The 17,084-nt window shown below is 43.6% G+C and overlaps 2 protein-coding genes across 2 annotated transcripts in view; one reads left to right on the top strand and one right to left on the bottom strand.

Moving 5' to 3' along the window:
* The window catches only part of rspo3 (R-spondin 3), a 14,544-nt gene extending 12,073 nt beyond the window's left edge, over positions 1–2,471 (top strand). The window contains exon 6 of the mRNA XM_083678482.1: positions 1,259–2,471. Coding sequence (XP_083534608.1) covers positions 1,259–1,542 — 284 coding nt within the window. The 3' untranslated portion in view covers positions 1,543–2,471. The remainder of the gene's footprint in view (positions 1–1,258) is intronic.
* Positions 2,472–7,902: 5,431 nt separating this feature from the next.
* On the bottom strand, positions 7,903–12,330 carry ncoa7a (nuclear receptor coactivator 7a). The gene is made up of 6 exons (XM_083678680.1): positions 12,154–12,330; positions 11,696–11,839; positions 11,086–11,238; positions 10,209–10,304; positions 9,473–9,546; positions 7,903–9,247 (listed from the first exon to the last, which is right to left on the bottom strand). Exons 1-6 carry the CDS (start codon positions 12,220–12,222, stop codon positions 9,112–9,114), a joined length of 672 nt encoding a protein of 223 aa, XP_083534806.1. The 5' UTR covers positions 12,223–12,330; the 3' UTR covers positions 7,903–9,111.
* Between the last annotated feature and the right edge of the window lie 4,754 nt (positions 12,331–17,084).

Here is a 17,084-nt window from a genome sequence, read left to right as displayed (position 1 = left end):
ACTGTGCAATACACACACACACCATACAAACACACACACACACACACGCACATGCACACACACACACACACACACGCACACACACACACACACACACACACACACGTGGACATAGCCCCTCACTGCCCCATGGGATGTGAAGGGGCCTCTCCTCCTGCCCCGTGCTCAGAGAGATAGTTCGGGCCGGGGGAGAGCACCAGTTGTGTCTCTTCACCTCCGAGGCCTGTGCGCTATTCATTCTTCCTGCAGGGAAGACTAAACAGAGTTGGCTGGTAGGGCCCTCTATCGCACTCGCTGGACCCCAGGAATGTGTGGGTCAGCGCTGGGCTGGCGCGGGGCGGAGAGCCCCCTTCTCCCTCGTCAGAACGGACGGAGAGCACGGCTGATTAATGGATACAGACGGAAGGGGGGGGATGGGGGAGAGAGAGAGAGGGGGGGGGGGGGGGGGGCTCGGTGCCTACCTCAGCAGTTTCGCAATCCTACGGCTCACACACACATGGACCCCAGCGCAATGTGAAGAGCAGCCCAGTTCCACTAGATCTGTCTCTGTTCTCTCTCTCTCTCTTTCTGGGTATTAATAACACGGAGGTCCTTTCAGCTTCAGCTTGAGGATAAACACCACAACATTCCAAGACATTGATTTTGTTTATGGGATGGTGCAAGACTTGATAAATTAGAGTTTATTTAAAGGCTTTCTATTTTTGACAAAACCTATCAGGAGAGGATTGCGACAGCTGAAATAAGCCTTGTAGGGTGTGGCTGCGTTGCATGGTACGAGACTGACCTCTAGTGGTGGACGGAGAGAACTTTTTTGCGCCGGGAGAGTCACCTCTGTCTTTGAGAGAGAGTACCTGACGCTATACTCATGGGTCGGAATGGAATAAAGATTATTTGTGCCATTATAGCCTTCTCTATATATATCATCCTGGAAAAACGTTCCATCTCCATTTTTACAGATTTTGATTTTTGTTTTACAAAATGTGAAAGTAGTCATCCCCCTCCCATGTCCTATAAAGGTTCCATGACTCTAGGACCAAGAATTGATTCATGTCTTAGAAACATGGACTTTTTAGTTCAGGTTTTTCCAGGATGCCACAATATGTTCATCATATTCTGTCAATCGTATTCAACTGCATTTTCAGCCATGTCCGGCAGCCTACTCGATTTATGGAGTCTATTTCTAAATCATCTCCAACTGAAATTTGAGATGCTGAGATGTTTACTGAGAAGGTTTTTCTTCTTCTCTTTTTCCCAACAGGAGGCAGGAGGAACGGCGGGGAGCACAGAGCAGAGAGGAGGAATCGAAACAACCGCCGGGACAAGGACACCCAGGAGGGCCGGCGGGAGAGGAAGAGGGAGAGAGAGAGGGAGAGGGAGGCGGGCGAACGAGAGGACTCTGAGAGCAGAAACAAGACAGAGCATAGACGCCGGAGAGGCCAAAACAGGGACGCTACCGTCTCGTCAGAGGGGGGCGCCAAAGGGAGAGACCAAAACAGAGACGCTGCCGTCTTGCCAGAGGGGGGCACTGTCGCTGCACAGTAACAGTCTGGATGGAGCCTTCCTTCTCAACCACCCCCCCCCCCCCCCCCTCTCCATGCCCCTCTGTCCTTCCTCGCCCCCTCAACCCCTGGCATAGGGGGAACTGCTGCTACCTGTATAATTTAAATATATACTGTATATGCACAAGAGAGATGGGGCACATGTTGTCACTCGGGCCACAAAAAAACTCTGAGGGCCCCCCTCCTCAACCCCCCCACCCCACCCCACCCCACCCCACCCTACCCCACCCTCCACCTGATCCTGCTCCGCCTCCCCCCACCCCAACCCTCAAACCTGCACCACCCACACCACTGAGGGGGCACCTCCTTTCCTTTTCCTCGAGTTCAGACAGCGCACCCTGAGTGACACAAGACTGCTGTTTTGATTGGACAGGACTGTACAGAGCGGAGAGAGAGAGAGACGTGCGTGGGGGAATGTGACGGTGACGCGGAACGTGCTTGCCGACGCGGGACAACGATCTGCTTGTTGAAACGGTTATTTAAAGGGGCCCCAGGTTCAACATTGCGTCTTGGTTTGAATGTAGGTTTTGTGACATTATGTAGAATTATTGTTATTGTTCTTTAGATGTCTTTATGTTTTTTTGTTTCGTTTTTTTTTGTTTCGTTTTTTTTGCGGAGTAAATTAAAAGTGAGCTTGCTCGCTTCCATGATCATTGGACATGAACGTACAGAGAGAAACAGAGTAGGTTACTGCATGCAGACACATGTAGAATAAGTATATGAAGCTGAAATGGACTGAATGAAAACAGAATGGGGCTTCATCCCAACTTATTATCAGTGGTCATGTGTGTTTGGTGTTTGGCTGGACAATGGTGGTCATAGATAGTTTTCTTCTCTGTGTGAGCAGGATCTGTGCTTTCATGAGAGCCATCTGGACAGAAATCAAAAGCACCTGTATGTCAAATAAACTATAATGGGTTTGTATGTGTTGGTGTGTTTGATGTTTGCCTTCATTATACCCTTTTTAACTCTGTTTTTTTAACGTGACCTCAACTCCCTCAAGTTCAATGATATTCACTTTAAGACACTCTAAGCTTACTGTACCTCTCCACAATCTACTGTCGTTCGGCTTGGAATGACAGCAAAGACTAGTATAGTGTTATTTCAAACACATACTGTATTATCTGTCAATTGCTTAAGATATAAGCCTTGCTTCTCTATTCGGTTATGTTGTTGGTGAGGTGAAAAAGACTTAACCTCTCAGGCAGTGATACTGTATGCCTCATTACAACCAATCAAAAGTACCCACCTTTTTGGATTTATGTCACTCAAGAGATTGTCAGTATTTTAATAAGGCACCAACAGTATTCAGACATGTGCAGTGTCAGCACTGTACAACATGCATACAGATACGGTAAAACAATCTTAACACATCCATAAAAACAAAATACAAAGCGTCCCTGGATTATATATTGAAAAAAACAACAACTTTTAAATAGGACATACAAAAACATCAAGGGAATGTGAAAAAAGACAGCAAAGAATGTGTATATTCTGTCTACTGGGCATCTGAAGTTTTACACTGGAGAAACACACACACACACACATGCACGCACGCACACACACATACACACATACACACTCACACGCACCGTCCTGCTCAGCATCATTAATTTAGGAATCCAACATATCTATCCAACATTCTGCTCAGATCATAGCCCTGTATAAAGTGTGTGTACATGTTATATTTACATTACATTTATGGCATTTAGCAGATGCCTTTATCCAAAGCGACTTACAACAAATACATTTGTTTAAGTAAGTGAATCATCTATCCATCAGTCATCATCATATAAAGTAATCAATGCTCAGACCAGGGGCCATAGGCAGTCATAATGCTAGAAGAAGGAAACATTATTTTTTATTAACAAGAGAGAAACTTGTACAGGGGGGTAGTGGGGGTGAAGAAGTCTTTAGGAGGGACAGTTAAGATGTAGCCTGAAGAGATGGGTCTTTAATCTACGGCGGATGATTGGTAGTGAATGTTACACACACAACGATGGTATATATACCATATAGCTGACGCTTTTATCCAAAGCGACTTACATTGCAGTGAGTGCGTACATTTCAGTATATATGGTCCCAGCAGGAATCGAATCCACAACCTAAGTGTTGTTAGCGCCATGCTCTACCAACTGAGCCACAGAGGACCACAATCACAGATCAAATCAATCCTATGTACCATCACATGAGATCCTAATGACAACCGCGTTCCTCAGTAACGTGTGAATGTGAGCCTAACCCTTTTAAACTCCTCCAAGGAAACAAGATCATGGAATTTCGAAGCGGTCTGGAGAAAAACGTTTTGCCATGATCTGTGGGCTGTACAGCCACTGCAGTTTTGATTGCAAGGGGGAATGACAGAGTGTGTCTCCTTCTTTCTCCCTCCCCTCGCTCAATGCAAACTACTGAAACAATGAATCTGTTGATCATTTTCTTGTTTTTTTATCCAGCAGATTTCTGAGTTACACGACCTAAAAACAAGCAACGGATTTTTGCGGTTGAAAGTGCAGCTGTTATTTAGTTTTGAAATGTACACATAAACATGAACCCAGAAATGAGCCAACCAGCAGAGACACTTGAAACGACAGTCTTCACATGAAACAAGTCGTTTTGCCAGCAGCTGTGCATACATACTGTGACAGAAAACCTGTCATGGATACCCTACATCTTCCTAAACTACCCCTCCAGCTCATTGTCTGCCATGTCTGCCACCGAGAGCAAGGGTACAGGCTACATGTTGCGTGACTGACCACACACTACATCTCCAGCTAAACCCGAACTCACAAACAAATCCCTTCATTCCCCAAACAAACTTCAGACAAAGCTGTAATGTCAAACAGGTCGTTTACGAAGAACAATCAGCAGAATACATGTAACCAACTATTTTCTTAACACGAAGGCTGCGGTTGCCATGCGGTTGCCATGCGGTTGTCATGCGGTAGCTAGCCAATGAGCCACACGCAAGCACGCCTACAGGAAGTGGTACACACCTAGAAACGTCCCGAACATTTTTGAGAAGCAAATTCAGGCAGAAGGGCAGGGCCCTGTTGTCAGGTGCACGCACTGTTTTACACGGATTGCAAATGCATCAGAAGTAGCATTTGTTATTTAGTGATATTTTCAAGGGGGAAAAGCTACATATTGCCTCTTTAAAGTGTTAGTTAGTACCAAAATAGGGTTCTTCATTTGTCCCTGTAGGAGCACACTTTGAAGAACACTTGTGGGTTTCATGTTGAATCCTTTCCATAAAGGGTTCTAAATGAAACCCAAAGGGTTCTACATGGCAGAAAGAGTTCTATATTGATCCCAAAAGGGTTCTACATGGATCCAGAAAGGGTTCTTCAAAGGGTTCTGTCATGACAGTGCTCCTACAGGGACAAATGAATAACCCTTTTTTTCTAAGAGTGCATGGCAAAGCAAGAGGAAGTCAGAGGTGTAGACAGTTACTCTGTATTGAGACTATACTTGGACTGAAGAGCGTCATCAATGATGTGTTCCCTTTGATAGTGTGATGCACTTATTGGGAAGTAACGAAACAGGGGTGTCACAAAATACTTACTACTAAATTGATACCTTTTAGTTTGTCAGACCTCACTTTGAGTACTTACTGTGTGTGTGTGTGTGTGTGTGTGTGTGTGTGTGTGTGTGTGTGTGTGTGTGTGTGTGTGTGTGTATGTGTGTGTGTGTGAGACAACAGGGATCAGAATCTGTCTCTACTCAGATGGCTTGCCCTGAGAAAATGCTCCTCATTTGTTTATTTCTGTCAGATGAGTTTTTCATACTGCTCCAATCACTTAAGCACACATATCTAATGACATTATCTACACTTACATTTACATTTAACTCATTTAGCAGACACTCTTATCCAAAGTGACTTACAATAAGTAAGTAAGTCAACTAAACATCTGTCATCATAAGTAAAAACTTCAATAAGTGCCATCGGCAGTCACAGTGCACAGGTGAGGTGACATAGGGGATGCGGATCACTGTGACCTGCTCTGCTGCTGTCCCGGGTCCCAAATATCCCCGGGACCGACACAGACTCTCCAAGAGGCAGAGAACCAACTGCATGCAAATCCAGACCAAACCACATCACTTCTCCTTAAGTAAGTGAATCATCTATCCATCAGTCATCATAAGATAAAGTAATCAATGCTCGGACCAGGGGCCATAGGCAGTCACAATGCTAGAAGAAGGACATTTTTTTCCATGTAGAATTCATTTCGAAGGACAGTGACCCTCATTCTGTCAGACAGTCATCACAAGATGGCCATCAACTGCACTGCAGTCTACCCACTGGGGAACGGAACAAGATGAACACACTGTGACGCTTCATGTTTTATAAGACAACCAATATCACTATAACCTCTAACAATTAATAATCAGTCATTATTTCATAGACTATTTCATGAGCAAGGTCCAATATATACAAGGTCATGACAAGAGAATTCAGTTTGCACTCTATCCCGATACATTTTACCGAGTGGACTAACTCCTAACTCCGCGTGATCCACGCGCGTAACTCATACCATCGTGCAAATGTCCCATTGAAAACAATGCAAGATTTATGCAAATGTCGGAGTTACGCGTGTGGATCTCGAGGTAGGATTCCACCCTAAGTGACCCTGTCCCTCAGTCTCTCCTCAGGGCTGGTCAGCGTGGCTGGTCAAGTACGGGAGGGCAGCTTTGTGACTCTGATCTGCAGCAGTACAGACAACCCTCCCGTCAGATACTTCACCTGGTTCAGGAGGAACAGTGAAGGTGAACCAAGGCAGGCAGCATCAGGACAGAACTACACCCTCACCGACGGGCAGCGGCGGAGGACGGTACCACTGTGGAGCAAGGAACCAACATGGCATGGACTATGCATGCACACTGTATGTGAATATAGATCAAAAGATCAACACGTTTGACATTTGTATTGACAATGTTTTACATGTCTGCTGTGGTTGTGCTGTATCACTGTGCCATGAAGACAATTGTGTTCACTATATTACCAATAACCTATTTATAACCTATAAATAAATAAAGATATACAAATATCCTTTACCTTCAGAATGTGTTTACTAACCTGCTAGATGGAACTTAGCATAAAGTTAGTTTAATCGGCTACACATACACGTTTTCCAAAGCATAGTTCTTCGAATCTGCTAGAAGGGACTTACACTTGCGATGCAAGTTAGTTTAATAGGCTACACATACGTTTACCAAAACATAGTTCCTCACAGGAGCTGTCTGTCTGTATGTTCCATAGAACCCAGCGGTCGATGTGGTGTACTGTGACATAGCTGTAGGCCGAGCAGATCCAGAGGAACCAGCAGAGGAACCAGAGGGATCAGAGATCAGAGACAGACATAGAGATGGATAGAGACCCCTGCTATCTATCGTTCCCATATAATCACAGTAATTTAGAGGCGTCACCACCAGAGGGCGCACAAGTAACTTGTTCCCATGAGGACAAAAATAAAGAATGATGTACACTCACCGAACACTTTATTAGGAACACCTGTGCACCTTCTCATGATGGAGATGGTGTAATGGTGTGGGGAATGTTTTCTTGGCACACATTTGTCCCATTAATACCAATCAATCATCACTTGAATGCCACAGCCTATTTGAGTATTGTTGCTGACCATGTGCATCCCTTCATGGCCACAATTTACCCATCTTCTAATGGCTACTTCCAGCATGATAATGCACCACGTCACAAAGCAAAAGTCGTCTCAAACTGGTTTCATGAACATGACAATGAGTTCAGTGTTCTTCAGTGGCCTTCCCAGTGACCGGATCTGAATCCAATAGAACACCTTTGGGATGTGGTAGAACAGGAGATTCACAGCTTGAAAGAGCACCTGAAAAATCTGCAGGAATTGCATGATGCAATCATGTCATCATGGACCAGAATCTCAAAGGAATGTTTGCAACATTTTGGAATCAATGCCATGAAGAATTGAGGCTGTTTTGAGAGCAAAGGGAGGCCCTACCCAGTATTAGTACAGTGTTCCTAATAAAGTGTTCAGTGAGTGTGTGTGGGATGCCAATATGTGTTATGTGTCATACAGCATTCCGAATGTGTGTAATTGTACTTTTGTAATAACTCATTGTAATTGTGTAACCACAATTTAAGTTTTAGGTTTATAAGCTTGAAACGACTGTATGCTCAGTTTGCTGACAACACTTTTGATTTCAGATGCATCTGTTTCGTAGGTTTAACTATAACTGAATGGTTAAGGTCATGTAAAGTCAATGATAACTTGGGGAGAGGTGGGGTGAGGTAAAGTAGTGGTTATGTGTGATATGTATTGCAAGTGGAAAACATCACAAGTACCCACATTTTTAGACATACTGTATATCACTTGAGATTGTCACCAGGCAATGCAGTATTTTAATAAGGCACCAACCATATTTACAATGCCAGCACTGTACAATAGGCATACAGATATACTGTATACACACACAGAGTAATACAAGCTTAACGCATCCATACAAACAAAATACAATGCTTCCCTGGATTAATTTAGTAAAAAAAATAGTTTTATAGTACATACAAAAGAAAAGAGTCAAATTATCTTTAGTTCTTAAAACATATTTCTCTCTTCTTTTTAGACATGTAGAGGAGATGCAGTCAACAAGGGACAAAATCACCAACCTCAAACCCCTTGAGAGCCCAGGTGTGACTGGGACAGGCAGGTGTTTTAGTGCAAGGTAAAGATTTTAGAACAGAGTTGTGTACTGTATACAAAGGCAGCTCCAGGACCTGAGTGTTGTGGAAGGGAGCCCCCTAGTGGACATCTGAAGTTTTACACTCTCCACACAAACAAACACAAACAAACACACACACACACACACACACACACACGCACACTTCTGTATAAAGATGCGTATCCTAATGGAAATGTTTGATCTCACTCTGAAATGGGATTTCAGAAGGCTCTCCACTACTACAAAGTGTTAAGCTTAGATGTTATTCTGGCCATGCAGTCCTTAGGTAAAACCAGGTAAAACCCATATTGTGGAATAGGGTAAACACAGGTAGAAACCAGCCTTAAAGGTAGACTCAGATAAATGACATCACGCCCGTGAAAACAGAGCAACTTTCATCAAACATATTGTCGAGAACAAGAAAGAACAAGAGCCTCCACTCGTTTCACTGCCTTTCACTTTAACTTTCACTTTCTTTCTTTCCATATGCTTCAGTTTCTTCTTTGTTTGGTTCAGTTTCTCTGAAAACGAGCCGAAAGTAAACAGCTGCCTGGGTGAGAACCACAGATACTTGAATTCTACCCGAGACTCTCACAACTGCACAACAAAACGTTTGACTATTGTCTAGTCTGTTACATCTCTGCTGTTGAAAGTCTCTGGTAGTGTCGCCCTGCTGGTTTTTTGCTATGACATTATATCCCAGTCTAGGCTACCTTTAAAACTGTTAGAACAGGTTAAAGCCGGACACACCCTGGCTAGATGCTGTTCTGACAGCCCCCTCTCTCTCTCTCTCTCTCTCTCTTTCTCTCTCTCTTTATTTCTTCTTTTTCTCTCTCAGCCTCTCTGTTTACTGGACGGTCCACACCTCCAGGTCTCGTACAGTGAAGTCCTGCTTGGTGGACAGAGGCTGGTTTTGGAAGGTGTGACAGGCGAAGCTGGAGCCGTGGTACAGGTCAGCATCCAGCCACAGGCCAAAGCGCCCCCTGGAGCACAACAGGAGGAAACACATATTAGACTCGGGCAAAGCAGTGAGGGTTATCTGTTTTGCTTTTTTTTAACAGCTCCCTGTCTTTTCTCTCTGAATGATTTTGGAACACAGATGAACAAATAGGACAAGGATGCATAAGGACGTGTGTATTCCTTATCGTAGGCCTACATGTTTCGGAGTAACTGGTCTAATGTTAGAAAAAAAAGGTTTGAACACTTACCCTCCTCCACCAATCTGTAGTGAGTCCAAATGGCCCCTCACGAAGTATGAGTTCTCCCCACTCCACCTGTAGGCCTGTGTGTGAACACAGAGAGAGATCAGTTCCACTTGTCACAACGGTCAGAGGGAAGATGTTACATGGTGCACCACAACCATATCCACAGAGTAAATGCCAAGTGGGATGCTTGGGACGACCCATCTCTGACGTCACCCGATTGAAGTTTAAATTGAAAACGGTAAAGTTAAGGTTAGGGTTAGGTTCATGGATAAGGTTAGGGTTACGGTTAGGGTTGAGGGCATGTTCGTCCCAAGGATCCCAACTTAGCATCTACCATATCCACAAAATACCATTTAGAATGCATGTCCAATACATTGCTTCATTCTAAGTCATGGCCCATGATGGTGTGAATATGGGAACATAACCTAAGGACCTGACAAAGCAGTAGTGTGTCGTAATGTTACATTTACATTTACATTTATGGCATTTAGCAGACGCCTTTATCCAAAGCGACTTACAACAAATACATTTGTTTAAGTAAGTGAACCAACTATCCATCAGTCATCATAAGACAAAGTAAAAAATGCTCGGACCAGGGCCCATTGGCAGTCAGTTGGGTTTTTTTTTAACAGGAGAGAAACTTGTACAGGGGGGTAGTGGGGGTGAAGAGGTATTTAGGAGGGACTGTTAAGATGTAGCCTGAAGAGATGGGTCTTCAATCTACGGCGGAAGATGTTACCTGGAACTCAGGGCTGAAGCTGTAGAGGAATGTCTCCCCTGTCCCATAGCAGCTGTTACTGACTCTGAAGGGTTGGGTGGAAAAAGCCCCAAACACCTGGAAGGGTAACACACATCTGTTAGTCTCAGGACTCTCATGCAGCCACGGTCATACAGAATCAGAATCAGAGAAAACCTTTTTGTCCAGCAAAACAATGGTTGTCTTTTGCTTTCGTGTTATAGCATCATCAAAAGAAACAACACAAGGTACAGTACACACAAAATATCTATTTCCATAACTATGAACTAAATCACACTAGAGATGGATGTACCAGGGGAGGCTGGTGGAGGTAGAAATCTCAGCGCTCATTGTAATGCATGGAATGGAATGAGGAATGGTATCAAACACGTGTTTCCCAGACACAGATTAGCAGCGATAGTCCTGGACTAAATCACCCTTTCAATGGAGACTCTCATCTGAATATGTTTTTTAGTCTAGGATTTGGTTTAATCTAGATCTAGGAAACCGGACCAATGGCAAGAGAATACTGGATAATTTTTCAACTCAATTAGATTATGATTTTTTTTGCCATTTTGGACCAGGGGCTAGTAGAATCTCACCCGGGCTAGTAGACAAGCAGTCTAAAAGCCCGGCTGGCCAGTGCCAAAAATCCTTCAGTTCCATCCCTGGATTGGATAATATATATGTACATGGCATTTAGCTGACGCTTTCATCCAAAGCGACTTACATTGCAGTGAGTGCATTCATTTTTCAGTATATATGGTCCCAGCGGGAATCAAACCCACAACCTAAGCATTGTTAGTGCAATGCTCTACCAACTAAGTCATAGAGGACCATAAAATACTTCATAGGATACTGTATGTGTTGAGATGTTTACCTTGTTGTCCATGTCTTTAACAACCATCAGCACAGGCCTGTCCAGATGGGCCATCTTCCTGTATAGAGTCTTCAGACTGGTGCCGTGCTCCGCTGTGCTGTAGATCAATCGCCATGGATACCCCTGAGTCCTGGCAGGCATGTGATTGGCTAACTGTGGGTGCAGGAAGCATGGAGGGTGAGCAAAGGCCATGCATCATTCCAGCTTTATGCTGGAAAATATGTCACATATTTGACTTTCTAACTATGTTTAACAATTAAAGAAGCAGCAAAACCAACTGAGACCAGTCCCTCTAAAGGGCTGAAGAGGGCGCTGTCTGTTGTGATTTGTACATAAAACATCCTCTCTGCACTTTATCAGAATCAGAATCAAAATCAGAATCTTTTCTTTTCTTTTATTTGGCCAAGTATATTTGCATATACAGGAAATTGACTTGGTGAGATTGGTGCATGGGACATAAAAAACAATCGCAAATATTGACAAAAGAAATGACAAAATATGAACAGAATAACAATAACAAATTTACAAATGTATTTTGGTTCATTTATATTACATGTGTGCATACATGCATGTGTTTGTGTCATTTCCATGATGCAGTAGTCTAACTCACCCTCTGGATGTGGTGGTTGTCCAGAAGCTGGCTGTGGTCTGTGAGTTCAGGCAGCAGGTCCTCATGTTCCTCATGTTCCTCTGGTTCCTCTTCCTCTGAGCTGGAGATGCTCTGGCGACGCTTGGCTTCCTTGACAGTGATGATCTGAGAGGAGCACAACTCTGTTAAAACACTTTCTATTTCCACTGTCACTTTCACAGCCACACTCCTCCTTCACTGACTGCAAAACAAACACACCAACACGTGCAATTATAGCCACCTATTAGATGAATGAATGAATGGAATGAATGAATACATTTCATACATTTTCCTTCACTAAAAACTCATTTTAGATATGATTCCTAGTGACATACCAAAGCTGTTCCTCAGATGCACAACCACATACTGGTCAACATGTTGTAACATGCTCAACATAACAAAATAAGAACCTTAGTGGTGGATTAAATTTAGCAACCCACCTGTACATATGGTTCCATACATTGGTTTGCAAAATATAGAACCTTGATGTTCTCCGGCATTGGCCTCATGATGACTAATAACCCTACCTGTCTGACACATTAGCCTCACAATATTATCTCTGCAGAACCAGTGTGTGTGTGAGTGTGAACTCCAAACCTGCACCCACCCAGACCTCATGCTTTCTCACTATACCATTTAACGTCCCATCACCTTCAATCTCATTGGCTAGTGTAGTCTTGACATAATGCAGTCTCATTGGTTAAACCCCAAATTGGTGGTTAAGTTTCTATTTCTCTGCAAAACAGGATAAGAACGCAAGTGAATCAAGGGGATATATGACCATATATGGGATATGCACCAGCTTTAGACGAACTGCCAAAAACTGAAAGACCCGATCATTTCCAGGTTTGGTAGCTCATACGTCATTTGTTTATATAAGCTAAAAGTTTCGGGAAACACTTTCCCCCAATTTGAAAAGAGTCCAACCTAATCATTTACATAAAATAGAAATGATTGTTGCAGAAGGCAGAGCAGCTAAGAGAGATATGTCCTACCATATTTTTTTACATTTTAGACATTTAGCAGACGCCTTTATCCAAAGCGACTTGCAACAAGTACATTTGTCTAAGGAAGTAGACAAATGTACTTTGTTCCCTTTGCCGCCCGGTAGGCGAGCACCAGGGTCTTGAATCGGATGCGAGCTGCTACCGGGAGCAAGTGGTGGGTACGAAGGAGGGGGGTGACATGGGATAATTTGGGGAGATTGAACACCAGACGGCCGCAGCATTCTGGATGAATGGGCAGTGGGAGCGTGATGCCCATCGTGATCCCCAATCTACGTTTAATGTTGACAGATTCGAGAAAGATTTGAAAAATCAAATCTGAGCCTTGCAAGAACAAGAGTTATCTATCCATCAGTCATCATAAGATAAAGTAATCAATGCTCAGACCAGGGCCCATTGGTAGTCAGTTTTTTTTTTAACAGGAGAGAAACTTGTACAGGGGGGTAGTGGGGGTGCAGAGGTATTTAGGAGGGACCGTTAAGAATGGTCGTTTGAAAAACCTGTCCTAATGTGTCCTCATGTGCATAGTTTGTATGTGTAACCATTCGTAATAGTATAACTACTCTGTTTTAAAGATAGGCCTATAGGTGAACTAGTGTATGCGTCTGTGTGTCTGCATCTGTCATTTGTTTTATGATGTACAGTATGTGTGTCTTAGTTTGTGATTTGTTTGAAATATTGTTTTCCTTGGCTGCTGTCTTGGACCAGGTCTCTCTTGAAAAAGAGCTGTTATCTCAATGACACTAACCTAGATAAATAAAGCTTGAATAAAAATAAATAAAAACCAGAATCCAACCAGGTCATTCCTAACCTAGATCCTTGATGGAGATGGTGTCCTGCGTTTGTTCCTTACCCTCATCATGGTTGTGTTTTTATATAAATGTGTTGTAAACTCAAATGAACTTGAAACTTGAAATTTGAGTCAGAACTCACCTCCCAGTTTTTGGCAGTTGGGGCAGGATTGTGAAATAACCTGTCATTGGTAGCAAGCTTGTCCTTCTCCAGTACGAGGTAGCAGGGTTTTCTGGTGTCTTTCCTGTACTTCTGGTCTGGTGACCACTGGACAAATAATGTGTAGAGGTGGTCCACTCTGGTGAGGCAATACATAATTTCATCAAAACCCCATATTTCATCAAAACCCCAAGGCCTCCTTTAGACTTGTAACACAATTCAATCAACATCTTATTAAAGCAGGTTAGCCCTGCAGCCCCAGAAATTGAATGGTCTCAGATTTTTTCAGAGGTAACTGTTGAAGGAAAGGAATCCTGATCCGTGGTCCAAATATATGACTACAGCCCTGGGGCATGAAACAACAACCATTATCTGGGTGTAATCTCTACCCACACTAACTTTAAGATAATGATAACCATCTGTCAGGTAGTTGGTATGCCACTACAAGAACATAGTAGCCTTGGTGCTCGCCCACACGCATTCCAGTCTGTATTGGCAAAGAAGCAGACCTGGAACCTCACACTGGGAAGGAAGCTGACACATTTAGAGAACTCCCAAGATGCTGCAATATCCAAATCCCTTCTGATGACAAGTCATGTTCGATGAAAAAAATTCTCATGCGTTCTAATGCGTTCACTTACTCTCCCACGCTGGTGGCGATTCCCATGGTGAGCAGACGGGGTAGAGAGAGAAGGTGCAGGAGGTGAAGAAGAAGAGGGGGAGGAGAAGGTGGAGGTGGAGGAGAGCGGATGGTTCTGGAGGCTCAGTGCTGTAGCTGAAGCAGCATGTCCACATCGACCCCCTGCCCTGACTAGGCCTTTTATAATACCAGCACCTTAGCTGAGATAAGCCCCACTTTCGCCATAAAACCCTCCCTTAAGGTCCTTTAAGGTCAGCTACTGAAGCATGGAGGATTTCGTAAGACAGCAGAGTTAGAGAGTCTGCTTGATCACACATTAACTTAACATGCTCTACTTTCATGGGGGGGATGAAGTTCAGAAAGTTACTGTGTCAATCTAGTGTCAAGGTGAAGCTGCTGCCAAAGAGATAAAGGTCATATCTAAGAGACACCGGCGCTGACCCTTAGACCTTTTCTGTCAATTCAGCGGGCTTTGAACTGGGGACCTCTCACATGGATGCCACAGATCCTAAACCGTTATACCAAGAGGACATTCTCGTGGTAAGAGGGCTATATCTGGGCTAAGAAGTCACAGGCAGGGCTACCTCATCATGACAACATCATTCCAAATCACCTCCGCTACACAAGCCCCACTCTACTGTGCAAGACCCAGTCCCTGAGACCTACAAGGTGAGGTGAACTCCTTCTGTAAGGAACCTGTGAGGTCACAGAGTGGATCAAGAGGTTACGCCACAGGGGTGGTGGTGGTGTGGCGGGGGAGGGGGGGGGGGAAGAAATCAATGTCAGACTGCATGAGGGCTGATACACAGACAAGATCAATAGATTAAGATTAAAGGCAATGGCTTTGATTGCTTCAACTGTCTCTATCTGTGTGACTGTAGGCCTATCTTCTTTTTTTGACTGGTTACTTTTTTTCCTCTATAGGATAGAGGTAGGAAAGTAAGGAGGAGAGGGCATGTCAGCAGGCCATTGGCCGGATTCTAACCCACATGAGCATACGTGTACACTGTTGGCCATGGTGCTAGACCACTAGACCAGGCCACTGTAGGCCTATCTTCTGATGTTTTTGAGCGTGATAAAATATTTGTGTTTGATATTCAAGACATGTTTACTGGTATAAGTAATGTGGCTAACGAGATGAGTCACTAACTTATTAATTATTAAAATTAAAATATTAAGGTGGGATCAAGTTTGACAGCCAACTATCTGCATTATCATGTCAGTGTAACAGCACAGAGCGCTTGTTTGGATGTCTCTTGTGATGTTCCACTTCACCAGTGTATTGTATTGTATTGTATTCAATTCAATTCAATTCAATTCAATTCAATTCAATTCAATTCAATTCAATTCAATTCAATTCAATTCAATTCAATTCAATTCAATTCAATTCAATTCAATTCATTAATTTCCATGGGGCAACATGACTGAAACAGGATGGATCTGCATGTACATTACTTTACAGAGAGAGTTGTCTATGCTAGCTTTCAACATTGAAGAGAATGGAAGAAAACCCTGAAGGAAAAACAGTTTGGCCAGAAGTGCGACTTGATACACAAAATTTACATGTTGGGAGGCATCACTCCACCCCCTTTGGAACGACTTCCCGCAAAGGATTTCCCATTGCCTTAACCCTTTGGGGACCAGGGGTATTTTCTCGATTTTTACATAAATTTTTTCTTTCTCAATTTGAAGGCACTTCCATACAAAATAATACCCAAGTGTTTCATATCAATATTTTCAGTACAAACTCAGCTTTCTTGATTGTGATGGATGTTTACCCCAAGAGCACTGTGTGAAGAGGTAAGTAGGCCTAAACCTGAAAATTTCGAATCCGTTTTTCAGAAATGTTTCAAATCCCATGTGAAAACATACCTTTACCCATGTGGATGAATTGTTTTGGTGCTTGAAATTCATTTATGAAGTCCTGAGCTACACAGAAATGGTATACAATATGAATAAAATACTAGACAGAATATAAAAAATACTTCTATTGAGATTTTGTCAAATTGTTTTTTAGTATTGTTCTTTGTCACTTGTTTCACCAAATGCTGTGTGGACTGAAATAAAATGAAGTCACATCCAAAGTCACATTTGTCATTCATTTTATTATTGGTGCCACTCTAAGAAGCAGTTTCTGTCCACCTGCACACAGAGGGAAACATTGCAGGTCTGGCACTTCCATGGTGTGTCCTTTCTGATGCCCTTCGACCTACACAGGTCTTGCGACCTTTGGTTGCAGTTGTGCTGGGGCTGGCACTAGCAACATCACTGATGGGCACTGGGAGATGGTCTGCAGGTGCCCGGGCTGGCGGTGTTTGGAGAGGCCTTCCGAGGAGCTCCGCAGTCAGCTGCTCCATGAAGGCCTTGTGTGTCATCGGCTTCGACTGCTCAGCTAAACATACCTCCTTGTGAAGAATGAAGCAGTTGTTGCAGGCCATGTCTAGGAAGTGGTAGAACAGAGTTCTGTACCACCTCATTGTTTTGTGTTGGGTGGAGTAGTACTGGATGAGCTGATCCGAGCGATCTGTTTGTCAATACCGACAATGCCGACAACACGTGTAGCGAAGAAGAGGGACGTGCGAATAGACCAATCACCGACGGTAAAAGGCAGTGTCTGAGCGACTCAACCTAGTCTGCTACCAAATTCACCAATTACACAGGGAGGGCACGTACCAAGCTGTTCCGAGGCTCATAGCTCTGTCTGTGAGTGAGAATCGAAAGAATCTGTGGGCGGAATCGAAAGCTGAGAGTCTACCGATTCAGGGGATATTTAAAC

Source organism: Argentina silus, assembly GCF_951799395.1.
Source record: "Argentina silus genome assembly, chromosome: 10".
Lineage (NCBI taxonomy): Eukaryota > Metazoa > Chordata > Actinopteri > Argentiniformes > Argentinidae > Argentina > Argentina silus.
This window is presented reverse-complemented; position numbering and strand designations above follow the sequence as displayed.